The sequence below is a fragment of the Antechinus flavipes genome, chromosome 5 (assembly GCF_016432865.1).
Source record: "Antechinus flavipes isolate AdamAnt ecotype Samford, QLD, Australia chromosome 5, AdamAnt_v2, whole genome shotgun sequence".
Taxonomy (NCBI): domain Eukaryota; kingdom Metazoa; phylum Chordata; class Mammalia; order Dasyuromorphia; family Dasyuridae; genus Antechinus; species Antechinus flavipes.
Genome location: NC_067402.1, coordinates 98,138,528 through 98,166,345, shown reverse-complemented (window position 1 = coordinate 98,166,345; position 27,818 = coordinate 98,138,528). Strand labels below are relative to the sequence as shown.

Genomic DNA, 27,818 nt, shown 5'->3' with positions numbered 1-27,818 from the left:
ACCTGGGAAGAAAAACAAAAAATCCAAGTAGTCCACATTCATTTCCCAGTATTCCTTCTCTGGATGTAGCTGATTCTGTCCATCATTGATCAGTTGGAACTAAATTAAATCTTCTCAGGATTTATCAAAGATATCCATTTCTATCAGAATACAACCTCATATGGTATTGTTGTTGATTCCTAGTTCTGCTCATTTTATTCACTGGCTGAAGAGAATTAAAAAATGCCTGAAGTCAACAGAAATAACCCTAGGTGCAGGATGAGGGGAAATGACCTGGGTTTATGCCCTACACAAACAAAATTTTTAATTGAGCATGTTTAATAAAACTTCATGAATATAACCCAACATCTTTTATAAAATTAGAGCCTGTTTAACAGAATATATGATGGTGTGGCAAGGGGATAGGGGAACGAAAACCTATCTAGGAGTATATGTAATGGTATTGGCTTCTGTAAATTATGCTTATGCTCCCTCAAAGTGGTATGACACCCACTTCTTGCAAAAAAACATAATAAAGTCTTCCTCCACTTCCTCCAAGAATTTGGGTCTGAAGTTTTCATTTCTAACGCAAAGGTTCCTATGATGGGAAGTCAGTTTTCCCAGACAGTTTATAAGACAGTCTCAACACCTTAACACACAATTTTGTCACTCACTAGATCTTCATTTGCCCCCCCTGCCCCCTGAGTTACCAAACTCCTTCCTGGTTCCTCTTGTTTCCTATTTCCGGCTCCATCTACTCATTTGTTTCTCCTAAGTTATAAATGTTGTTGTACCTCAAAAGCAAATTGCTCAGTCACCTATGATCCTGCCTCACTTAGTCATGGTTGGTTTGAGTTTGTGTGCTATTCCTGTACTTAAGTAACAAAACCTCAGAATCAGCCAAACAGGAGACAAACAGAGCATTCTAGTCCAGCCTAGGGAACAAACCTGGTAAAGCCAAAATGGGCCTTCTGAGGAACAACCAAGCCCAAGGCAACAATGGCTGAGCCTAATCAGACAGACACTATGTAATTACCAGGACTTGTAGTTTTTATCTTTCTAAGCCCTGCAGCTTAGGTCTACCATGAGCTCTGCTTTGTACTCCCATGAATGTATGTTTTCTTAGGAGGAATAAACCCATAAATGCACTTAAACTCTGGAAAAATATTGATAAAATACACACACACACACACACACACACACAAACTTGTATACAAATACATCTAAAATTTGTGTGTGTACACATATATAAGTATATACGCATATACATATTTTAGATGTACTTAAATATCATTTTTCCTTATAGAATACAAGTTCTTTAAGGGCTTGGACTTCAATATTTTTAGTTGTGTATTCCCAATGCCAAGCACATTGCAGGTCACATAGTGGGTATGCAACAAATTCTTGTTGACAGTTTGATTAAATTGTAAAACTAAATGTTAAATCAACTAAAAGAAAGAATAAAAATTAAGAATCACAAAGCTAATTTGTGAAGGTTATTTGAAGGAAACATTTAAATAAAGATTTACAAAAATTTATATGGAAAGATTGAAAAAAAAATTCCATACTATCCTAAATATGTGGAAGTAGCATCAATTATAACAACACATCAACAATAAAACAACAAGAGAGATAAATGTGGAAATATTATGTTCAAAGATATCCAAAAAAGAAAATATCATTTTCTAATGTTCATGCTAACAATAATGTTACACCTATTTTTATAGTCCTCACTATTAGATTATGGTAAATTTTTAAAAGGTTACAAAGAGCAATTAGAATGCATAAATCACATGCACATGATTTAGTCTAAACAAATTTGATTACATATGTGATGTGGTGTAATATAACTAACATATGGAGGGAAAAAAAAAGAGAGAGAGAGAGAATGTGTAATTTTTTCCCCAAGCACCATGAAACCTACACAAAAATGGTTCATGTACTGGATCATTAAGAAGTTATAGGTAAATTTGGAAAAGTAAAAATATTATTACCTATGCTAATAATTCATAAATTCACAAAATTATTATAATGCTATTATAAGTAAACTACATAGGTGCTATAGATGCTAGAAAAAATACTTATTACGCAATGCCTAACTGTAAGGAGAAATTATGATAACATAGGTTACTTCAAAGATAATGACAATACCAATATTGCATATCAAAACTATAACCAAAACACTACTCTGAGATAAACTAAGTGCACAGAATGCCTACATTAATAAGAAATAAAGAAACTTAAGGAATTGTGTCAATATTTTTATATAAAAAAAAAAGAAACAAAGTAATAAGCCAACAAAAATATAAAACAAGAGAACCCTTCTGAATCCAAATCTCCCTGTGCAACAAGAGAACTGTTCAGTTCTGCACACATATATTGTATCTAGAATATACTGTAAACTATTTAACATGGAAAGGACTGCTTGCCATCTGGGGGAGGGGGTGGAGGGAGGGAGGGGAAAAATCATAACAGAAGTGAGTGCAAGGGATAATGTAAAAAATTACTCTGGCATGGGTTCTGTCAATAAAAAGTTATTTAAAAAAAAAGAGAGAAAAAAAATAAGCAATATGACTAGAATTTATAAAATTGAAAATGATCAATGAAAATTATGATCAAACGGTTTACTTTTGAAAATATCAATAAATATAAATTACCAAAATAATTAACTGTCCAAATTAAATCAAAGAAGGAAATTAGCAAAATTTTAAAAAGCTAATGGGCAAAAAATAAATTGAGTATTAGATGATTTTATCAAATAGTTTAACAAACAACTGTATAACAAAAAAAAATATGTATAAATAACTACTCCAAAAGTTAAAGCTCTATAATTTAATTAATATGGACATCTAACAAACAGTTGTAGATCACAACTTAAAACCTGAGTAATTTTTAGAGAGTTTTGTGCTCTTCTCAGCAATGTGGTAATTCAAGGAAATTCCAATAGACTTGGAATGGAAAATGTAAATCACATCCAGAGAGATAACTGTGGAGATTGAATGTGCATCGAAGCATAGTATTTTCACCTTTTTATTTGTTTGTTTTTCCCTTTTGGTCTGATTTTTCTTGCACAACATGACACATATGGAAATATGTTTAAAAGGATTCTATTATCAGATTGCTTGTTGTCTTGGAGAGAAGGGAAGGGAAGGAAAAAGAACATTTAGAACACAAAGTTTTACAAAAAATAAGTGAATGCTGAAAACTATCTTTAAATGTATTTGGGAAAACATGAAATACATGGGGGTGGGGAACAAAAACCTGTCAATGTTACTATTCAACTCTTGTCCAATTCTTGCAATAAATTTATCAAAAGGACTTCATTAAACATGAAAACCTGTTCCATATCTCTGATAGTTTCTCTTCTTTCAATTTTCTTGATAATTGGTTACATCAATATCAGCAATATGGTGAAATCTCCAGCACAGATCACTATGCATACTTTGTCCATGTTAGCTGCTTTTCCCAGGTGCCCAGAATATGCCTGCATAAACAGCAGGGTTTAAGATCAAGTTCTTTTGATTACAAAATTTTCATTACTATTTCTATTTTTTTAAATATACATCACATTTGGAATGTGTTATGCAATGTTAGAATCAAAAGTGTGGTGATTTAACTGTGCTTATTGATAAAAGCAGTTTCATATTTGAAAAAGAAATCAACAGATATTTCCTATTTTTCATTTATTATTTTGCAGTTTTATCCTTAAGCACTCACAGATGACGATATTAATTATGGTCTCCCAACAAATTTTATTTAAATTTGTTTTCCCCTCAATTGCTTTTGCTTTTTAATTAGGCAATACTTTCAAAAATTTTACCATCACTCTTCCTAAGATTTTGGAAATAATTTCATGTCCTGAACATGGATGTCCATTTAGTTTTACTCGTGAACAGAATGCTACCTGAAATGAATTCCAGATTTTTTTGTTCTTCATTAATGATATTTTATATTGGATAAATGTCAACCCAAACTGTTATTACTGGTATAAATGTCGATTGTATCATTGGCATCAATAGAATGTATAAATATCAAGTCTGGAGTTGTTTTAATAGAATGCCACATTTTTATTCTTTCTTCTGTCACCACATCAATCTTTTTACTAACAAAGTAGGAGTCTGACTATATGATGAGTGATCCTTTGTCTGTTAAAATACAATTTATTTTGGGGGGTGATTTTCTTTAGAATTCACCATAACCAATAACTCTCAATTCTTATTCTGATGAAATTATTTGTTTTATATGAATGCATTCTACTAATCTTTGGTCTCTTTTGTCTCTTATCCATTAATCACATTTTCCAACATTTTTTTGGCCATCATTTCTATATATCCAATTCTAAAATGAAGATACCAATTATCACACTCTTTGTTAATTTAATTTGGGAGCTCAGATCAATTTTTCTCCTCTATTATTATTTATAAAAGATATTAATATATAAGCTTCAATTATTTCATCTTGGTTTTGCTGAAAATGTTTAACAGGAGTGCCAAAATACAAAATAGCCAATTATCTCATGAAATGGTACCTCCTGTTCCCTTTAGATGCAACCAGCTCCAATTTATTTACTGCTCTTAGGAGAACTCGTGAGCCATCCGTACATCCATTTAGATGGAAAAAAGAATGTTGAGTAGATCAATGATCCAAAAATCACTTTTTTTAAATTGGAAAAAAAGAGAGAAGTATATTTATCTTGTTCATGAAAAGGTAAAACATTTATATATAGAGAAGGAAGAAATTATTGAAGACAAAATTGATGACTTTGATTATGTAAAGATGAAAGGATACAAATGAATGGCTCCAAAACAATAAAAAAAATTATAAAGAAATTTTTGGAAGGAATAAATATAAGGTGTTGTAATGATAAGTAGATTTGTCCAAATTCTTAAATCAGATAAATTATTATGCCTTCCAAAAGGGGAAAAATAGTTCCACATGCAAAAAATTCAATGTTATCTTATATAATTTGGTTAAGGGAAGAAAATAAGCTTTTATAAAACAAAAAGAGTCAAAGAATACATTTACAAGATGCATCATTACTTTATCCTTCTATTTTTGACTCTCCTTACTTCTCACTTGGAATCTTGCATTATTAAATGCCACTTTGCTCTTACTACTTTTTCACATTGATGTTGAAGTGATACACTTAAAACAAAGGTCTGATACCATAGTTGTTTTTGCTCAGTAAAGGCAAAAGCACCAATGTGGCACTTTAAAGCCAACTAAAACATAGTGTCAATGGAAATGGTTTTGAGTACCTGTAAACTAACCCAACTGGCCTTCTTGCCATTCCTTATATTCAATATATCATCTCTCACATCTGTGACTTTGCATACATAGGCTGTCTTCCATATTTGGATTATACTTCCCTCCTTGTCTATTCCTCTTAAAATTACTAATTTCTTTTTTCTCAGTTCAAATACCACCTCCTTCCTTTCTTAGTCCCATAGCTGCTAATAGCTACCCTCCAAATTTTTTTCTCTATATGTTTATAAACACATAATTTACACATTGTATTCCCCCCAACTTCAATGCATAGCACAATATCTGACATATAGGTAGATGTTTGATGATGGTTTGTTTGGGGGGGGGAGGGAGGGAAGGGGAGGGAAGGAAGAGAACAGATGAAAAAGTATGACTTAAGTGCAATCTGACTGATAAAGCCGGTATCGCATCAAAGAGACTTTTGGTCTTTACTGAAGTATCTGAAGATTTACTATCTATTTTGCTTGGTGGCTTGCTAATTTGTATTCATTAACAGGCTTATTATACTTATGATTTTGCTTGCTAATTTGTATTCATTAACAGGCGTATTATACTTATGATACTTCTTCATCGTTGATTTTTTTTTTTAAATAATAACTTTTTATTGATAGAACCCATGCTAGGGTAATTTTTTTACATTATCCCTTGCACTCGCTTCTGTTCCGATTTTTGCCCTCCCCCTCTCCACCCTCTCCCCTAGATGGCAAGCAGTCCTATATATGTTAAATAGGTTACAATATATCCTAGATACAATATATATTTGCAGAACCAAACAGTTCTCTTGCTGCACAGGGAGAATTGGATTCAGAAGGTAAAAATAACCCGGGAAGAAAAACAAAAATGCAAATAATTTACATTCGTTTCCCAGTGTTCTTTCTTTGGGTGTAGCTGCTTCTGTCCATCATTTATCAATTGAAACTCAGTTAGGTCTCTTTGTCAAAGAAATCCACTTCCATCAGAATACATCCTCAAACAGTATCGTCGAAGTGTATAATAATCTCCTGGTTCTGCTCATTTCACTTAGCATCAGTTCATGTAAGTCTCTCCAAGCCTCTCTGTATTCATCCTGCTGGTCATTTCTTACAGAACAATAATATTCCATAACATTCATATACCACAATTTACCCAGCCATTCTCCAATTGATGAGCATCCATTCATTTTCCAGTTTCTAGTCACTACAAACAGGACTGCCACAAACATTTTGGCACATACAGGTCCCTTTGCCTTCTTTAGTATTTCTTTGGGATATAAGCTCAGAATATACTTATGATTTTAAGAAATAAGAATGAAAACATCTCTCTCTCTCTCTCTCTCTCTCCATCTTTCTGTCCCATGATGATCTATCTGCTCCACTAAATAATAGGTGCCATTGATAATACTATATATATATATATATATATAATACTACTTTAACCACTTAAAACCTGTAATCAAAGGGTGATTAATTCAAATCTCATAGTAAAACACATGCAGGGTTTTTTGTCTTACTTATAAAAATTTATTTTCTTTTTAAATTATTTGCTTGCTTAAAATTAAATTTTACTAGCCCATCATTAGTCAATATAGTAATATTACTATCTGCCTTCTGAAAAAGAGAGAGCATCCTTTAAATAAATATGGAACATATTAAGAATGTATTTGAGTTACCTACAAAAACATTGATTTTGTGACAAGGTCATAATTGATCCAAGACATCCATTTCTCTATTCAGGTTACTCATGTTTGTTTGTTTAGTTGTTGGGTTTTTTTTTTAAACAATTACCTGATTCATGTTGCTTTCTTTTTGAAGGATGACTTTGTATTTATTTTTATACTACAAAACAAAACATATTTGCACAATAATTTGGTAAGTCTTATTTTCTGACAGTCATTAATGGCATACTTCAATTAATCCATTAGAATGTAAGCTTTCAGCAATAAGGGAACTATTTCATACTCTGTACGCCTATCCCTATCCCTTAGCAGTCAATGAATGTTGTTTGAATGGTTAATGAGCATTGTTAAGGAGTACAATGCTCCAGTTAAAATAATTTTCCAATTAACTGAAAATCAGTCAAATTAAGTAATGAGATTGACTACATTGTCCCTACCTACAATTAAATCACTTGTTTAGAAACCCTTTTTCAAGTATACATAATCCTATTAGTCAATCTTAGGAATTGACATTCCAAGCAATACAGCACTAAATTCTAAATTACAAATCTGACCCCTAAACTTCACCAAATATTGGAGAATTATTTAGAAACTTAATGCTGACTTCAGCAACCTTAGAGAAGCAAAATAAACAGAGGAGACACCAAAATAAAACAGATTATCTCAAGAGAATAAAAGTGACAAAATATCACACAAAGAGAAAGCTTTGAAAATTCATCAGCAATAATGACAAACTTGAACAAACAAAACTTGATTCAAAATGCAAGAAGCTAGAGGAGGTTCTAAATACATACACACACACACACACACACACAGCATCTAGTATACATAATCCTATTAATCAACCATAATAATTGGCATTCCAAGCAATAGAGCACTGAATTCCAAAATCAAATCTGACCACTAAACTTGACCAAATCTCGGAGAATTATTTCAAAGCACTATTGAAAATACAATGTCACTAAATGTAATTCTTTATAAATTTAATTAAAAGTTTTTAAATTTTACTGGGCACAATTAAATGAAAGAAAAAAAATGCAGAAACTTCTCATCTTTATGTTTAATGATCAGTGTGATATATGAGGACATTCTTTTAAATGCTTCAAGAGGAAAGCTTTGTCCTCTGCTTTCTCATGAAATCAATGGATATGTTAGATAGGCTCCTTGCCCTAATTCAGCCCATTGGCTAATCATCCAATTTGTGCCCTGGAGTCATCTTTCATTCTACTTACAGGCTGAAGCAGGCAAATGAAGGAATCTGCTTGTATGATGATAATAGGCACTGGAGTGATGGTAGTTGCATGAAAAAGGGTCTCCACAGAAGCCATGATCTGGTCAAATCGCCCTGCGAGTCCACCCAAAGTCACAATCATGTCAACCTAAGCAAGGTGAAAAAGAAAAAAAATGCATCTGCAAAACAAATATTAAGAGATTTACCAAAAATTATATAATAAATTAAAATTATTCATTTGTTTTTTATATTAGAAATAGAAGATAATTGTTATCACAGAAGCACTTGGTATTAAAATATCATCTACCTTCAACCTTAGGAAAAATTTATTCATCTTTCTTATGTTGTATTTGTCAAATGAGCAGGTATTTTAATACTTAATTCACAGGATGATTTATGTAAGGATGAAATGAATACATCATTGTTGAAATTAGATTTTTTTTTAACAGTATTTTTATTTATTTTAAACAGTATTAAATATTTTAAGTGAGAAATCTTAGATCTTGGAAGCAAGAAGAAAAACAAAGGATTTATTCTTAGTCTTATTTATTTTTTCTTATTAAATTCTTATTTTGCTTCTGTAACAGGACACGTACTCATCCTCAATGAATTCAAGTCAACAGATGAATCATGAGACAATATCTTATGAAATCTTATGAAAACAAGTTGTGCCAGATTAAACTAAGTTACCTAGAGTTCACCAAGGTTCTTATAAAATGGAGAGATATGAATTAGTTGAATAAAGAGAACCAGAGTGTTGAGTAAAAGATCAATATTAGCGTTGACGGGATCACAAGTTCTGCAAGGCTTTATCTTTGGCACTGTTTAGTTACACATCTTAATCAAAAGCCACTATCACCATCTCACTTACTCCCTTTAACCCCAGTTAAACCCCTAACAATCCATCTTAGGCAAAGGAAGACCTTTCAATCTACTGGTCTTTTTCCTTCAAAGCCATCACAAAGGGAAGAATACCTTATTAAAAACAAAAAAAACAAAAACAAAACAAAAAAAAAAAAAAAAAAAAAACGAGTAACTTCAAGCCAACTTAACTGAACAGTAAAGCTTCTTGAGAGAGCAACAACTATCTGGTGGATACTACCTAAAACTCAGAGTTCATGACACTTGAGAATAGTCATGACCCTCAGACTACTAGTTCTGTATCCAGCAGAGTTTCCACAGACATTATAGAGGAAATCATCCCTTGTTTAAATGTCACCAGGCAACTAGTTATAGTCCCACTTCATTGGCAGATACCACTACTGAACACCCAGAAAAAAAAATTCTTTCCACCAAATTTCTTGGCTCTGTCATATGGTTCAACATTATAAAAAGATTTAGATTTATAATGGAAATGATATTAAATAAGGTACATTATCATTTGCTCTGCTTCTGAATCTTAAAGGGGCCTTAACATCTCACTTGTAGCTAAATCCTCCTGTAACTTTTGGTTTTGACATGAGAAAATGAGCTTCTTAACAACAGAGCTGTCTCACTTCATAATTTGTGGTACCTATACTTAGCAAAGTTTTCTATATATGGTAAACACTTAGTAAGTGTTCCTTTTATTTATTAATTCATCAATGACTTGGAAGAAAACATAGATGACATACTTAGCAAATATGAAGATGATACAAAGCCAGGAGACCCTAATATGGAAATTTATATGGATATGGATAACTAGATTAAAAAAAAAAAAACAACAGTGGTATAAGTCAAAATGGAGTGAGAGGAGATATGGCAAAACAGCAATTTATGTGGGGAAAAGAATCTAAGAAATATGGGAAGTCTTGCATGAAGTGACACAGAAAAAAGAAAGCAATACCAAAAGAACAATGTACACAAGAGCCCAAACAAAGAGAATGAAAAAAGTACTTGAAAGGAAATTTAATTCAAATGTAATGGTCAAAGTTTGTTTCAGATGATTGGTATTAAAACATACTTTCTTCCTGTTGAGAAATGGTAAACTATAAGAACATAAAATAACATGAATATTCATAATTCTTTAAACCTTAAAGAACTTCATAACTTTTAAAAAATGAAATTTAATTACTGTTTTTAGGAAAGAAAGATCATGATGAATAAGCAATATCTGTAAATTAGTCATCAAATTCTTCAGACCAGAGAAGCAGTATGATTACTTCTCATTTCCCTACTGTCTGCATTTACAAAGGCCAATCAAATAAATTAAATCAATTACATTGACCAAAAGATCACTGTAAGCTGAGAAGCAGAGAGGAGAGGGGAGAGGGACACACCTTACCTTTGAATAACTGATAAAGCTTACCAAGAATCAATAAGTCGTATTTCTAAGAATAAGTGAACATAAAGAAGAAAAGGAGAAAGAGATAGAAGGGAGGAGGAAAAGGCAATTAAGCAATTGATTTGGAATTAGCAAGATTAGACTTCTTTTTTAGAAGTTTAACACAGAGGGCTCCTAAAACTTACAATGAAGTACTCACCCAACCTCAGAGTTTATAAAATATGTAAAAAGCCTCAAGTAGGCAAGTATTAATTTAGCTCACCTAGAGTATACACTATTAGGAATTCAGCAAATATTAGGCAGGCAGAACAGCAATTAAGTTGAATTAAAAGCCACCTCAATTTTTCCAAACAATTCTTTCCTATTTGATGAGGGCTCTGTTTTAATAATAGGGTAAATAACTCCCTCTATTAACACAGAGAGATTTCAAAATATATTTACATAATGTGTAGTTCAGGTCTATGATAAAAAAGGGAAAAAACCCTCACAGGGTGATTAAGTAGAAAAGGTCATAAATTGGCAATCAGAAGATTGACATCCTAGACCCTCAGCCATTATACCAGGATAAGTAGTGACTGGAAAAGCAGGACAGAACCTTAACCTAGCCGATGTTTGCTCCCCTGATACCAAATGTAGATCCCACTTCCACAGACCTAAAGGGAGATAGATGTCTTTAAGTGAAAATTTTCTGAAGTTCATTTTTGCAGCATCCAACTCGGCCCACAAACTTGGCTATTAATTCATGGTTGTTCATAAATTAGTTTTCATTTTCTGGTATGGCCATTGACTTCCTGGAGGGAAAACCATCTCTATTAAAGTAGCTAAGGCCAATAGAAAACCCCTAAATTAGAATAATTTACATGTATATTTTAATTTTCTCATCTGCAAAATAAAATAAAATTCTACGGTCAAACTTGGCTCATCCCCTGATTCCATAGACTATTTTTCTATCTCAATTTCTACAACCTTCTCTCTTCTTCCAACTGTTGAGTTCTAAACTCAAACTTCCATTTAAGAGAGTACCCATGCTAGACATTCTCAGTTCACACAAGGCTCAATTCTCTACTCTCTCTCTTTTTCAGCTTCCTTTTATATGTTGTTTTCCTCCTTCTCACTGAAATTCTTTAATATGAACTTTTTCCAAAGTATGATGTTTAAACTCTTTCAGAGAACATAAATGATCTCCTGTGTTTTCTATAGCTTTCAATCTCCACCTTCTAGCAAAAGCCATGTAGCAATATATGAAATTTGATAGTATGTACCCCAGAATAGAGAAATATTTCAGTTATTTTTGTGGACCCAGAATATGCTCAAATGGTGTTTCTGGAACCTAGACTGATTTAAGAACCTATTGAAATTCCACCTGGATGGCTTTAACCCATTAAAAATTGGAATATGTAAGTCAAAGTCCTATTTATAATTAATATGATGCTATTATCTAAAACAATAACAATTTCCTTCTATTCCTGTGATTGCTTAGCTCCCAAATGACACACCAGATCAATCATAAATGAAACTTGGGGAGAAAAGCCTGCAGAGCTCTCAGATGAAGTTTCCAAATCTAAGAAAAGACTTTCATATTTTTCATGAAATATATTATATTCATCTCTGCTCAGCTGAATTTCCTTCCCTGTTATACAATACCAGGGCTTGCCATATCTGTTCCCAAATTTATGATTGAATTGGTGTGTTATTTGGGAACTAGCAATCATAAGGAGAAAAAGAAATCTTTATTGTTTCAGATAATCTCTCATTACCAATTACTTTTATTTTTCCTAAAGAAATACATTCAGCTCTTGGAAATATAACATTGAAAACATGAGTATTGGAGTTCCCCTTAACACAAAAAGTTTAAGGAGCTGTAAAAGAAAAAAAAATGAAGATATATAGATTCAACAAAGATTGCTCAGACGACTTGGGTTCAAATCTCAGATCCACAAGATAATGAATTATGTTTTTTTCCATTAATCATAGAATACTCATTAATCTCAAAACCCTAATGAAAAAAATGGAGATACTAATGATGTCTATTCTGTCTAGCCTCTAAAATAATAAGTTGAAAGTTTCATAAATTTTAAAGCATTATGGCAATGTTAAATATGACTTTAAAAAATTATATAACCCATTGGAAAGAAGAAAAGTAGAATGTTGATTGAATAATCAAGTCCACAACCTAATGAAAAATTTTTCACACCATAAAATGTTATAGTGGGGTAAATCATCTTTAAAATCTAAAGAAAACAACATCATCATGCTGCTTAATTACCAACTAACAGCAAATGAATGTAGCCCAAGAATGTACATCAACTGGTTTTCTTATATTTGGACTAACATTTTATTTGGATTAGATGCAACCTAATTTGTGAAACAAACTTTTCTACTAGAACTTTCCTACTGGAATTTTATTTTTTCCTTCAAAGTAAAACATGTAGTTGTTTTAATCTAGAAGACAAGTTAGAGATAACGGTTGATCCTCTCAGAAAAAAAGCATCAGGGCAAATTGACCATTATAAGAGGCAATTTTTTTGTTCTGGTTCATGTTTATACCTTTATCTGATGTGATTACTTTACAAAGCAGCTCGTTACTTTTCTTAAAACTATCATGTTATTCACTGTTTGCTGGTTGATAGACTGAGGTCAGGGAAATAGCCTGAGTGACAGAATTATTTTCTTTAGATGTTTAAGTTTAAATCTAGCTGAAACAGATTATGTTTTGTGAAGAACACTGAAAGATAACAGAAACTCTCTACCCAGTAAAATGGTTCAGGTTACTAAGGACTATGTGTATATAAGAGGAAAGAGCAAGAGGGAGAAGGGAGGAAGAAAGGAAAAGGGAGTGGATGAGAGAAGATGAAATAGCATGTCCTGGGTGGATCTTTCTAGTAAATAGAGATGGTTGTTCATGTATTATGATTTCAAGAACAGAAGGAAAAGCCTCCACTCATAAACATATCCTCTAATAATTTAATATCTAAAAATCTCACATTTGCTAACATTTCTTTGTGTAAAGAATGAACAATTCTCTTTAAATAATAAAATTATTATAGTTCTAATATTTAGTGAATAAATTTATCAAGTTTTCCTACAGGGAAGAATGGATTGAGCAACATGAGAGTAGATGATTCTGAAAGGATGATGCAATGAGGGAAGATGTAGTAGAAAAAGGGAACTGAGGTAAATGGGGACCAATGACAAACTACCTGTTTTTGCAGTTTTGTCAATTTTGCTTCTCTCTAAGAGCTGCAAGTAAACCAACCACAGCAAATCCAACAAAGCAACTTGAAAGGAGAAATATAACCAGGATGATTAAAAAGCTTCCTTTTAACTTTCAAAGATCTGGCCTGCATTGCACTGAGGCCTGAACTGAATAATGAAATTCTCTGCTCTGATAGTTTGATGCTCTAATTTGAAGACAGAGGACCCTTCAAAGACTGCAAAGAAAGAACTCTAGTATGAGTAAAAACAAATGATCTGACAAAAGCAGTAATAGTAGAGCAAGTTTTAATAAGCCTGTAAAATATAACCTCAGTGACTGGTACAAAAAAAAAAAAAAAAAACAATGAGTAATTGAAGAAATTGTCAACCTCATATTATGACATTTGTTGTGGAAGAAAACAAGGAATGTGGCTAGTTTCTGACAACATGTATATACTATCCTGGGGGTGTTCCTAGCATATGACCACTTGGAATTTCATTTCACAACCAATGAGCCAAGTCTGAAAAAGGTTGTATCAGGAAATGATAAACATTGTGTGTTCCAATGGAAAAAGGCACTTCCAGGCTGTCAAAAAAAAAAAAAAAATAGGGCTTGTAGAAATTTTTCCTCTACCCACTCACACCCAGAATCCTTTCATTCTAAAGTAATTCAGCTCTTCAGTAATTAATCACCAACCATACCAAAGACAATGAGTATCTAATGAGAAAAGTGAATTTAAAATTTAAATTATAGCAAATAAGTATAATATATGAAGAACATGTGCTATCTGTAATATTCACCACTCCCAAAAATCTCTTTTCCACCACTTTTCCATATATTTTCATTCTACTACTTATTTTGCTTCCTTCCCCAAATGTATCTTGCTTCATCCTAGCTTATGGCATTATCAATGCAGGTTTTTGACAAATTTGGTTAAATTCAACAAACATATATTAAATATCTGTTAGATATGCAGCAATATACCAAGTGTAGAGAGCTAATTTTAATAAGACATTATAAACTGTGTGTATGTGAGAGAAAGAAAGATAATCACCAGATTGAAAATACCACTTTTATTTTATAAATTGTATTTCTTACTTTCTTGCTTAAAAAGCTAAAGTGGCTTCTAATAAATAATAGTCTAACATCCAAACTACATAAGGTGGCATATGGAATTCTACATTGTCTTATCTCCAATTTATCTTTTGGACTTTCCATTATGACCTTCATTCCATTTGTGTGGGTCAACTGTTGTTCCAATTGAAAAACACAACCTGCCTACAGTTTGCCCTGAATACCACCTTCTCTCCATTTCACTAGATGAATCTCAAAATTCCATTTTCATTTCCTAAAACAATGTATTATTCTCAGTCTTAGAAACCTCCATCTATCTCTCTCTATTTTCCCAATGCTCCCAATATGAATTTTTCACTTCTTTTCTGCATTTTTAAGTTGCGTGAAATGCTTTACTCACAACATCCCTAAGAAGGAAATGGGGAAAATATTATTACCACCATTTCATAGCAGAAGAAACTGAGGCTATCAGAGGTAAAGTGCCTTGGCCATGATCATTCAGCTAGCTAGTGAGAAAGGAAATCAGGTTCTTGACTCCAAACACAAGGTTATCCTATTACAAGCAGCTGGTTTATTAGTTAACTTTTTATATGTATTTTATCTCCCTATATAAATTATATGTGCCCTGAGGACAAAATCTGCATCTGATGTTCCTTTTATTTTTAACTTTTAATGCTTTTTAAAATTTTGAACTCAGAAAAATAAGTATTTGCATATAGAAAGAAGAAAAGAGCTCTATATGAAAGTTTTGCTATAAAGTGACCTATTCATCTGTGTTCACTTCTCAACTTCCTTCTGCTCTCTTCTGTGTTTTGTAAATCTTTGATTGATTTTTTTCATCTTTTATTTTATATTAATATTACTACTCAACAAGTCTTATCTTGTCATAAGACCTATCCCACAGTAAAAGCTCTAAACAAGTTGATACTTTGACTATACCTATAATTTATTAAACCCTAAAAGAGGTTGGTCTTCTGAAACCATCACTAGTCACTGCATTGATGTAAATTTTAAAGTCTTTCAGTCATTTTCCTAAAAATGGGTGGTTTCTGATAAAAATTCTTGGTTTTAATTTTATCCATCTTGGGAAGGGCTTTTATATATCTACATAAAAACTATAAGATAAACTTTAATCTGAGGAAAATGTAAAGGTCAATTGATTATTTTGGAAGATGCATTAGCATATGGTTTATTATTTAGCTCATGAATAGTATAAAAATAAGTGTTAGCATTTCATTGTTGTTTGGATTCTCCTTGATCTTAAGCACAGTTAGGATTGAATGAGAGTTGAAAGAGACTGGAAATACATTTAAATATAGCTGACTTTTAATGTCAGCTTTTTCTTTACTTCCATGTTTGTATTTAAATGTTTCTACTCAGATCTTTTCATCAGGAGTGCTTGAAAGTCCTCTATTCATTAAAGATTTATTTTTTCCTCTCCAGAACTACACTCATTTTGGCTGATTATGTTGCAAGATGTTCGGGGATGCAAATTAATTCTTTCAATTTTTGGAATATAGTATTCCACACTCTCTACTCTTTTAATGAAGAGGTTGATAAATCTTCCATGATTCAGAAAGTGGCTTATAGATATTTAAAGTCTTTGTTTGCTTATATTAGTTTTTCTATTCCACCTCTTTTACTTTCCTCCCATTCCTTCCTTCTTCCTTTCCTCCTCTTACCTGATAGACACACACTCTCTGCATACTCTGAAATTTAACCATGATGTCCCTAGGAGTTTTCATTTTAGGATTTTTTTTTTCAAAAAAATTTCTTTTGGGGGAGGATTCTGGAAATATGGAGCAGTAGGTTGATAGATTTCAAGCTCTCCAGATTTCCCACAGACATGGAATAAATTTTTGCCTCAGGAAGAACACAGAATGGCGAAAAACCAAAAAGACTTGGGGCAAAATAAGGGTCCATAGGTATAAGAGAAGATCTGAAGACAAGATCTGAAGAAAGATCCTGGGCTCTGAATTAACCCATGTTAAGTGTAAACACTTCCAGGATAGTTCTACAGAAAGACCAAGTGGGGAACCCTGCTACTAGCTGGCTTTGGCTGGAGCCATAGCAGAAGTTAAGCAGAAACTTTCACCTCCTGGATTGTTTGTGGAGTCAGGATCTCAAACCAGGGAAACTGAGTGAATTTGGCTAATCAGAAATGCTAGGTCCAGATGTGCTGTAGGGATACAGCACTAGGCAAGGAGGAGCCAGCAGACCTGGTAAGTGCAGAGATAGTGGGGCAGTGATGCTGCTGGCTATAGGCACTTGCTAGAGGGGGAAGCATTTGTTTTGGGGTTCCTGGTCAGAGGGGAGAATTGAAGGGAAGCTTGAGGCACTATCCCCTCATTCCACAAGAGATATTTACACAAATATCTCTCATTAAAAAAAAAAAAAAAAAAAAAAAAGGAATCAGAAAAGAGGAAAGAACCCAACCATAGAAACTGTTGGGAACAGGGAAAACATAAATTCATTTTCAGATGAGTTTATTCACTGAAGTAAATAAAGCTTCTTCCCCAAAGAGTTACATGCTCCCTGCTCAGAGAGAATTTATAGAAAAACCAAAAAAAAAAAAAAAAAAAAAAAACCTTTAAGAATTAGCTAAGAGACAATGAAGAAAAACTAAAAATAAATAAACACTATCCAAGAAAAACAAGAAGATTATGAAAAAATTGGTTAACAAACTAGAAAAGCATATACAGAGTCTCAACGATTAAAATAACTCTGTTCTGTTTCTTCATTTTTTAGAATCTGTTTTGTTTTTTCTTGGTGACGCATAGTTTCACTGGTTTCCCCTTGCCCAATGCTATTTCAGAATGGGAAACATCTTAGAAGAAAAACAACAGATCTAAATAACAGATTAAGAAGAAAAAAATAATAATTGTATTGCCTGAAAGTTGTGACCAAAAAAAAAAAGAACCTAGACACACTAATGCAAGAAATAATCCAAGAAAATTTTCCTGGATAGGTGAGGAGAAGTTAGAAATAGAAAAAATACACCAATCAAGATACTTTGTGGAAAACAAACAGGAATGTTATTCCCAAATTTTGAAACCTTTAGATCAAAGAGAAAATTTTGCAAAAAACAATTCAAATACACTGGAGCTACAATTAGAATTGTACAGAACTTATCAGCAGCCACAATAAAAGACCACAGGTCCTGGAATAGTATTTATGGACAACCAAAAGAACCAGGCCTACGGCCAAAAATATCATATCCAGCAAAATTATCTATAATATAGAACAAGAAAACATTGGCATTCAGCGAACTTGCATATTTTCAGGACTTTCTATCAACAAAACCCAAATTTAGAAAATTTAACATACAACAGCCAATGTCAAAGCCCGATTTCGAAGGAACTCAACATGGACAAATTGCTTACATTTTTTACATAAGGAATATACAACATATGTTTAAGATTGACATCAACAATAGGGTAGCTCAAAAGAAAGAATGGGTCAGAGATAAGATAAAAATAGTAAGCATGTTATATATATGAGGAAGAACAGACACAAAGGCTTTAGAGGGGAAGGAGGGCTCATAATTCTGAAAACCTAGTTACATCAGGAACGGGTTTAATAGGCAACCATATATATATATATATATATATATATACATATATATATATATATATATATATATATCATGAAAGGTACTGTACCCTCTAAAATTTATTTTTAAAAAAATAAGAAAGGAGGTATCAGTGGACTGGGAAGCAAAAAATGTGGGAAGAAGACAAGGGAAGGATCCATGAATGGGGGGGAGGCTAAGTAATAACATAATATTTATGCATTGCAAGTTAAGCAGCAGAATTAAAGCAAAAAGTTAGCAGGGATAGGAAAAATATGTGTGTGTAGGTGGAGGGTAGTGTGTGCATATATGTGTGTAATGTGTATGAGTATATATACATGGGGGGTGTGTGTGTGTGTGTGTGTGTGTGTGTGTGTGTGTGTATCCTTTCTAACCTATAGTCTGCTTGAAAGTGATGGGAGGAGGATGAAATGGGAAAAAAAGAATAAACTAAAAAGGGTATGCAGCAGAGAACAAAAGAACAATTTACAAGTAAGCAAAGAAAAAATGGACACATGTGAATATAATTTCTTCTACTAATATATATATATATATACTTTTTTGAACTGGTAATTTGTAGTTATATATTTTGAATCCTCCCTGATATTCTGCTGAGCACATGACAATATTCTCTTTTATTTTGTTTTGTATTTCTTTTTTTTTTCCAATAAATTTTTAAAAATATCTTTTGGATATTTTCTATTATTGTGTAGATAACCTGGATCTATTAGGTCTGGGCAATTTTCTTTCATGATTTCTTTAAAATCATATCCAAAACAAAATTACTAACTCTGAAAGAGCAATAAAAAGGGAAGGTATCTATGAGGATGCTTTAGATTGTTTCTTAGACAACTGCAATGTTGAACCAATTAAATTATATAAATGTATGGAGCAATGAAAAATTATTTTAGAGATGGTTGGGTAATAACTGAGACAGAATAAAGTGAAATAGAAATGGGAGAAGAACTTATGTAGAGAAAAACAAATGATTTTGAAAGACTTAAGAAGTCTGACTAAAGTATTACTACACCTTGGACTTACAATGAAGCATGTTAATACATTTCCTGACAGAGACCCAGTGGTTAAAAAGCCATACACTTTTGGACAAAGTCATTGTATGAATTTGTTTTGCTTAACTATGTTTATTTGTTACAAGGTTATTGTTGTTTCCCATTTTATGCTCTCGATTAATGATGTATGGGGAGGAGGGAGTTAGTACCAATGAAACAATAAAAAAAGAGTTCTTAAAATACTTTAAGGAAGCACTCTCTTTCCTTTACTCTTAAAATAGAGGAAGTCTTAGCTATTTGATGCTCTTCTTCAAAAAGAGATTCCTTTTCCCTCTTTTAGGTTCTACAAACCCAGTAATATAAGATTCCATATGTTTGTAGCCCTAAATGAATAGCTCTAATTCCTTTGTACCCTATATAAGTTTGAACCTTTATTTAATTAGGTTTGAGATTTACTCTGATACTTAGAAAATTGTAGATGAAATCGTACTGCTATTACTTCCTCTTTAGCTGCCTTAGAATCATTTCTACCAAAGACCAGACATATGCCCAAATTCTGGCAAAAAATATATTAAAAAAAAAATCACAAGACATTCAAGGCTAGGCTTGACATCAATATTTATACTAAGAAAAACTATCTGGAATCATTACCACAAACTAAGTCTTCAGTCTCATCTAATTAAGCCTTTCTTTGGCAATTAAAAACAATAGCAGCAGCACAACAAAAAGAATCTTAATTTGATCTAGGAAACCTCAACAAAGCTGATGAATTAAATCATTATTGTTTACTATTCAGGTTTGTTTGTTTTTGGTATGTATTTGAGTTAGTGAAATTATCTTGCCCAGCTTTGGTAGCATAAACATATTATGTATAAAAGCAATTAATATATGTGCTACTCAAACTCAATACTGAGCAATCCTTGAGTTTTGAAATTTAGAACAATATAAAACAGTAATTATTAATTGCTCCTCTTTCAAATTCTTTGTATAATAGCATGAACTTTTTAACTTAAGTCTTCATGTTTGGTGATCAATACACTAATATTATAACATGCTTTTCAGTCTTCATGGAAGTAATTTGATGATTATGATGATGATAAAACATATGTATAGCAATTACTATGTGCGGGGTACTATGCTAAACATTTTACAAATTATTATCTCATTTGATTCTCACAATAGCCCTGAGAAGTAGGTGCTATTATTATCCCATTTTATAGTTGAGGAAATAGAGTAAGAGGTGACTTCCCACTTCTGGGCCCAGTGCTATCAGCAAACAGATAAATAGAGTTTAAATGCCTTGCCCAAATCACACATTTGAATTCAGGTCCTTCTTACTTCAAGCCCACTACACTGCTTACTGATTTACCTGATTGCCTCAACTTATAATGGCAAATAAATACGCCTAAACTGTACCCACAATATTGTAATGGTCTTTAATTTGCTGGTTGCAGCAGGATAAATCAGTCAGTCAGTTAATCAATAAGCATTTATAAAATGCTCACTAAGAGTAAGGCAGTCAGCTTTAACTGACCCATTTAGGAAAAAGTTGAAGAACCTAGAGACAAAAGCACATTGTATCATAAAGACAGGAATAATTTTATTTTCTTTTTACTTACTGGATGTAATTTCAATTAGAGAAGATTAAAGTGAATCACTGGTTTACATTTTTTCTAAATTGTATAGTGTTGGTTTGACAATCTTTATAATGTCTAATAGCAATAAATGAAAAATCAAGTCATACACTTTTCTGTATTCACATAAAGTTCATATTCTGATATCTTTGGGTTTCAGACACAGCTCTCTAAGGAGATCCCTTGCAGTTACTTACTTGATCAATCCATTAATCTTCCAATTCCATAATCTTCAGGCAAAATAAATGTTAATAAGGAGATATGGAGGATAACATACATGCCAGGGTAAAAATATATTGCTCACTTCATTCCTACTTTGTGTAGTGGGGTGAGCATTCTTCCTTTTTTTTTTTTTTTTTTTTTTTTTTGTTAATCAGAAAACACTAGAATTAACCTTAATACGGTAACCATAATAACTAATTATCAAAGAAATCTGTGAGTCACAGAACTGAAAGATAAGTTTCCAGGTCTGAGAAAGGAAATTAGTCTCATCAAGCTCTTCTTACACTAGTGTATCCTTGATAGAACTCATTAACTGAGTTGCCAAAATGTCCCAACATAAGTCCCTAGCCATAACATTTACATACAAGAAAAGTAAACAAATTCATTACTTTAAAAAAAATAGCTAAAAATAAAAAATTAGTATTACTAATAATCACAATCATCAACCCATTTATCATTTCTTAAGGCAAGTACCCCAAACTTACAATATTTCTTTTTTTTTCCCTGAGGCAATTGGGGTTAAGTGACTTGCTCAGGGTCATACATCTAGGAAGTGTTAAGTGTCTGAGGCCAGATTTGAACTCAGGTCCTCCTGACTTCAGGGCTGGTGCTCTATCCACTGCACCACCTAGCTTCCCCTAACTTATAACATTTCTAACTGAGGAATTATATAACATCACCATCACCATTAACCCTCCTCAGAAAAACAAAAACAAACAAACCAAAAAAAAAACTGAGGTGGGAGAAATTTTAGAGCCTAATAAGCAATGTCAGGCAATTATTCTGTTACCTGCAATTACTTTCATAATCAGTTCTAAGATAGAGCCTTTTTTTTTTTTTTTAAACAGCTCCAGCTCTATCTATCTGGGCCATGCTGGAACTTGGAGATAAAATGGTACTTTTCACATAGGGTCAGAATGCCTTCCTCAATGCCAACGAAATCTCTAATCCTGAGCATTATGATGAAAATTTATCTGCCAAGTAGGCCATCAAACTGAGATTTCTACTAAGTAGATAAACTTCACTCTTGTCCAGGGGCCTAGAAAAGCATGCTTCTGTTCAGACATGGAGGGATTAGGCGATACAGTCTCTAAGGCAGTAGACTTTTTTTTTTTTTTTTAACATATTTGTACCAACACCTCCTGAGGTACCTCAAAGCCATAGGCTTATCTATTTCTCCCTTGTTACACGGTGGTGAATTTTTTTTGTTTGTTTTTTTTTATAAAGGCGACTGATGTTTTAGGAGGAGGTACAGAGACCTTTTTTAAAACATGGCCAAATGATCTAGACAATAGACCCTCAAAGTGACTGCCTGCTGCTCTGTTTGAAGGCCAGAAATATTTCTTTTTGTATTCTCAACTTGCCCCATGCTTGGTTGGCACAATTCTTGCTCTGAAGTTTGAAATCATGTATACTCTTATTTTTAAATTCCATATATATTGCAAGGACAATAATAAACTGAGTAATAATGTTATTACAGGTATACACCATCTATCTTCCTAGAAGCAAGCAGTGCTTTCACATAAATTATCTCTTTTATTCAAGATAATCTCCCTAGGCTTGTAGCAGGGGAGCTGGGGAAAGCAAGTGACACAGGGAGCAAGGAAGAAGAAAAAAAGAGAGAGGTTGAGGAACCTGCCTAAAGGAAAACAATGAATCATTTTTACAGGAGAGGCCAGAATTCTTCATAAGCATGTCTTGATATACTGCTGTCAAATGAATTGGAAAGACAGTGCTTTTAATAGTTTCACTTTCCATCAGCCTCCCCAAAGTCATCAGGATTTACTGTTGTCAAGGTACAATTCCTATGGACATTTCCTCAACTTTTCTACCTCAAAAGCATTAGTAGTTGGGAATAAGGCCAGGCTCTACAGAAGCCAACACTGAGGAGAGAAGAGTAAGAAGGCATAATTTGAAGGGCTCATGCAGCTTCAGTTTTTGCATCTGGTAAATCCTCACATTTGCAGGTAAATATAGTTTCATTAAAGTTGAGCCTTAGTGCTTGAATCTGATAGTCCCAGACTCTAGCAATCAATCTTCAATCAAGCATTTATTAAGTACCTATTACATCACAGGTACTGTAATAAATATTTGGCAAAGAGGGAAAGTCCTCAAGGAACTTATATTGTAACGAGCTTCCATTACCACAGTAATATTGGTTCAACAGTAATATTTGCTATTAGGAACCTTGTAGAATCCAGAGAGATATAGGACTATGGCCTATGGATAGCTTTAAAGTTCCATCTCTGCCTTCAGAGCACCATTAGTAGGTGCCATAAAGAGATCTTTGGCAGAAGGCCAGTAACCACTGAAATTAAAATAAGTAATAAGACTGGAAGTTGGACAAAAGCGCAAAGTACATTAAGATCAAGATTCTTTAGGTTGATACTTCAGTTCAACAGCTGGGGACTGGGATCTGGGGAAGGGCTAGCCTCTGCTTTCCTAACAACTACTTAATGTGACATGAAAAATCAAGACTCAAATATTTTGGCCCATTCAAAGGAAAGTATTTTACCTCTTTTATGAAAGACTTTGACCTCTCGAGAGAAAAGGTCTTATGTGAATACCAATAAATGCACAGCTATAGCTGGGCAGGAAAAAAAAAATCAATCAAGATGTGGCCTAGCTGCATCATTGTGACATTTTTTACTTTTCAGACTATCAGAACACATCTTTTTCCTTCATAATTTCTTCATTTAAGGGCATTTCTACAATTGATTTTGTGGAACATTCAGAGCAAATAAAGCCACAGCTTCTCAAGCTAAAAACTGCCACTTGTCCCACCTTATGGCTTTAGAGGGACATTACCAAATGAAGCATGGGGAAGATGATGAATTTAATCCTCTGCTAGACTTCCCCATACTTTACATATCACTTCACTTCTGAACTCATAACTGAACATTCCTTCCTTTCTTCCTTCCTTCCTTCCTTTCTTTCTTTCTTCTGAGGCAATTGGGGTTAAGTGACTTGCACAGGGTCACACAGCTAGGAAGTATTAAGTGTCTGAGGCCAGATTTGAACATAGGTTCTCAAGATTTCAGGGCTGATGCTCTATCCACTGAGCCACCTAGCTGCTCCTAACTATGTTTTCTAATCTCAATGTTCAATTTCTCCCCAAATATATAACCTCTTGAGAATCTGAATTTTCTGAATGGACAAATGTCCAAGAAAATTATATCTTTGTGCCAATATTACTTCCTTCTTACATGGACAAGGGTTAATGAAAGGAAAAATTGACTGGTTTTGTTGCTGTTGTTGTTGCTGTTATTTTAAAATTTAGCAGGATTTGTTATAAACAGACCAGTAAGTCACTGTTACCACTAGACATCTGCTGGAATGTAATGGCTATAATAATAATAATATGTGTGTGTGTGTGTGTGTGTGTGTGTGTGTGTACATAAAGACACTCTTGACCAGAAAATATCAAAGAGGAAGCCTAAGATAAATTTAGAGGATTCTTATGAAAAACAGTTGGACAATCTATAGTCCTAAAAATAATTAGGAGGGAGTAGAGCCATAATGGTGGAGTAAAGAAAAGGATTTACCTGAGATCTCACAAATTCCTCTACAAACAACTTTAAAATAACATCTCAAAATGAATTCTGGAGCAACAGAATCAAAAAAGGATGGGATGAAACAATTTTCCAGCCCCAACCCCAGAAAGGTTGGCAGGAAAGGTGTGTTTCACGGGGTGAGAGTGGAGGGGCAGTACAGAGCAAGCTGTGTCGACACAGGCAAGTTGTCCCAGGGACAACTGACCCTGCCACAGCATGCCTTGTCAAGGGCTCAGCCCACATAAAGTGCTTGGACAACTGGTTAAAAGGAGATAGCCTTGGTTGTTGCTGCATTGTCCACATCCAATTCTGGGCTGCAGTCCCAGGTTGAGAAGAAGTACTAGCACAATGGAGTATGCAGCCAGAGCGAAGCAAGGACTCTAGAAACAATACTAGCACTTTTGGTAGCACACAGAGCAGAGGTCCAAAGAACTGTGACCACATCTCTCCTTAGATCATACTACCTTGGAAGAATTGAAAACTTACAGACTCCTGGAACTAGTTCTGGAAACAAAAACACAAAAACTGTACCCCTCTACCCTCGAGTGGAACCTAACTTTAACATAAATTTTAAAGCTAAAAAATTAGCTGGAAAAACTTTTACATTAATTTATACAAAGTGAAGTCAGCAAAATCAGAAGACCAGTGTATACAGTAGTAACAATGTATGGATGATGATTAACTGGGTATGGCTTAGCTGTTCTCAGGAATACAGTAATTCAAGGCAATTTCCCCAAAGGACTCATGAGGGAAAATGGTATCCTCATCCAGAGAAAGAACTGATGGTATCTGAATAAAAATCAAAGCAAACTTTTTTTTTTTTTACTTTACTTTTCTTTTTTGTTGTTTTTGGTTTATATTTCCTTTCACAACATAACTAATATGGGAATGTTTTGCATGACTACACATATATAACTTTTGTGAAACTGTCTTCTCAATTAGTAAGAAGGAAAAAGAGGGAGAGATTTGGAATTCACTTTTTTTTAAATGTCAAAAATTGTTTTTACATGGAAAAAACATTAAGAAAAGAAACAGAATTAGGTCAGTTTAAAGGGAAAAACAATAAGGATAACAAGAAAAGAACTTCCCAGAAAATTTACTAAGTTGCAAAATGTGTGTATGCACACACACACACGCATGCATAAAATATGTATGTATATACACACACAAATATATATATATTATTAGTAAATGGAGTTTATTTATCATGTTTCCTATAGTAATAAAATCACAGGTCCACGTACTTTTAATATGATAATATATTAGAGCATTGGAGAATGGTGTCAGTCAGTGGATATTGAATTTTCAACAGTCTATATGAGCTATTAGAAGCCATGGAATTATGACTATACCCAAAAAGACAATTTTTTCTTCCTTCAGTCCTAGAAGAAAACCTCAGGAGAACTGAGAAGTATGTACAAGTACAATTTTGGGTAGTCAATGTCCTGAAACATTTCTTTATCTCTCAAGAGATTTTCCCTCCCATCTATCTCCAAAATGCTTTACCAAACAAACAAACAAAAAAAAATGACTAATACATGGAAGTCTGCAAAATATTTCCATGTTAATGAGCCCCATCTTCTATTTTCCTCAATAATGGGAAGAGTATTTCAAGTCCTTTCCAGGCTTAATTGAACAAGAAACCTTACCAGTTTTTCTTTAATTATCAAGTATGAAATAATATCCTGCAATGAAAATTTTTTTCATCATGTTTATCAAAGGCCTAAATAGTTTGTAAGTGGGAAAGATGTTCAGCCCAAGGAAAGAAAAAGTCTTTGATTATTTCAGTTACCATAAGTATCTCTGGATTTCATTCATGATTAGATTAAAAAAAAAAAAAAAAAAAAAAAGAATCCTTAGTGCTTTTTAATCTGGATTCTGAGAACTTGTTCTTTTTAAATATTCTGATATATATATGTATGTGTGTATATGAACACACATATAGTCTAAAATTGTATATGTGTATATATTCTTTCTTTCCTCCATCCCTCTTATCACTGTAACTTTGAACAGGCTATCTATCATTCCAATAATTCTTTTTTTTTTTTTTTGTCTCTTCTGCCTCTTAGAATTTCAAATTTTACTCCAAACATCTGTTCAAATGTCATCTCTCCTACAGGAGGCAGGTAAAGGAATATAGAATTTTTCAGAATTTATCATGTGATGTTCCAAAGTAAGATTTTGAACCTAGGAGCACTAATAAAAAATAAAAGTATCCTTCCTACTCTACCATAACTGATAATACCCTCAAATAAAGCACAAATCCCAATGCTTCACTTTTGCTTTCTCTAAACAATCCTTTCTTTATTTGAATACCTATTATGTATTTTAACAGTTAAAAAGTGTCTTTATTCCAACAAATTATTTTGGTGAAAAGCACAAGGTCAGTACAGTAATTTGTGGAAAACAGAGTAGTTGACTTAACATGTATTTGAAGGTATTTCTGTCCCCAGTTCTATAATGAATTTATTGTTTCAGACCTGTGATTTCAATGTAGGAAATCTCCCAGAAAAGAAACAACTTCTATTAATATGTTGGCAGCTATTCTGTAATTTAAGATATCTTAGACATTGAGAAGTTAAATAACTTTCTCGAAGTCACATGGCCAATATGTATAAGAAATAAAACTTGAAATCAAGCTTTTCTGCCTCTAAAGACACTTCTATCCAACTTGGTATACAGGGGGGAAAAAAAGAAAATGGATTTCAACTTTGAAAACAAGAATTTAATTTTGTCTACTGTAGTTGCTACAAATAAGTACAAGTATTTGCTATTTTCTAAACTAAGTACAATACTATTTATTCAACCATTTATATATCACAATGATCTTTTTCTTTAAATTTAGTAAGCAACAACAAAACTATTCAAACATACATAAAGAGCATTAAAGAAGAAACTAAACATTGAGATTTCCTTTTTTTCAAAAGAGCAGATTAACAAATAAGTCAATAATAAAATGTCCTATTTATATCTGTATTTCTTAACTCTACTATGGATTTTGTTTTAGGATTTTGTTTCTGACAATTATTACTATCCTTAAAGTACATTAAAAATAAACATAAAGTGATTGCTGTCAATTAAAATCTTCCATTCTAGTCTTCATTTGCTATCTCATTAAAGAGCATTGGGGGGGTTCTTGAGTTCCTGAGGATCATAACAGGGAAA

At 32.9% G+C, this 27,818-nt stretch overlaps 1 protein-coding gene across 1 annotated transcript in view; it reads right to left on the bottom strand.

The window, feature by feature from the left end:
- The window catches only part of TPK1 (thiamin pyrophosphokinase 1), a 508,741-nt gene that overhangs the window by 178,797 nt on the left and 302,126 nt on the right, over window positions 1–27,818 (bottom strand). Inside the window, exon 7 of the mRNA XM_051961747.1 lies at window positions 8,131–8,277. Coding sequence (XP_051817707.1) covers window positions 8,131–8,277 — 147 coding nt within the window. The remainder of the gene's footprint in view (window positions 1–8,130; window positions 8,278–27,818) is intronic.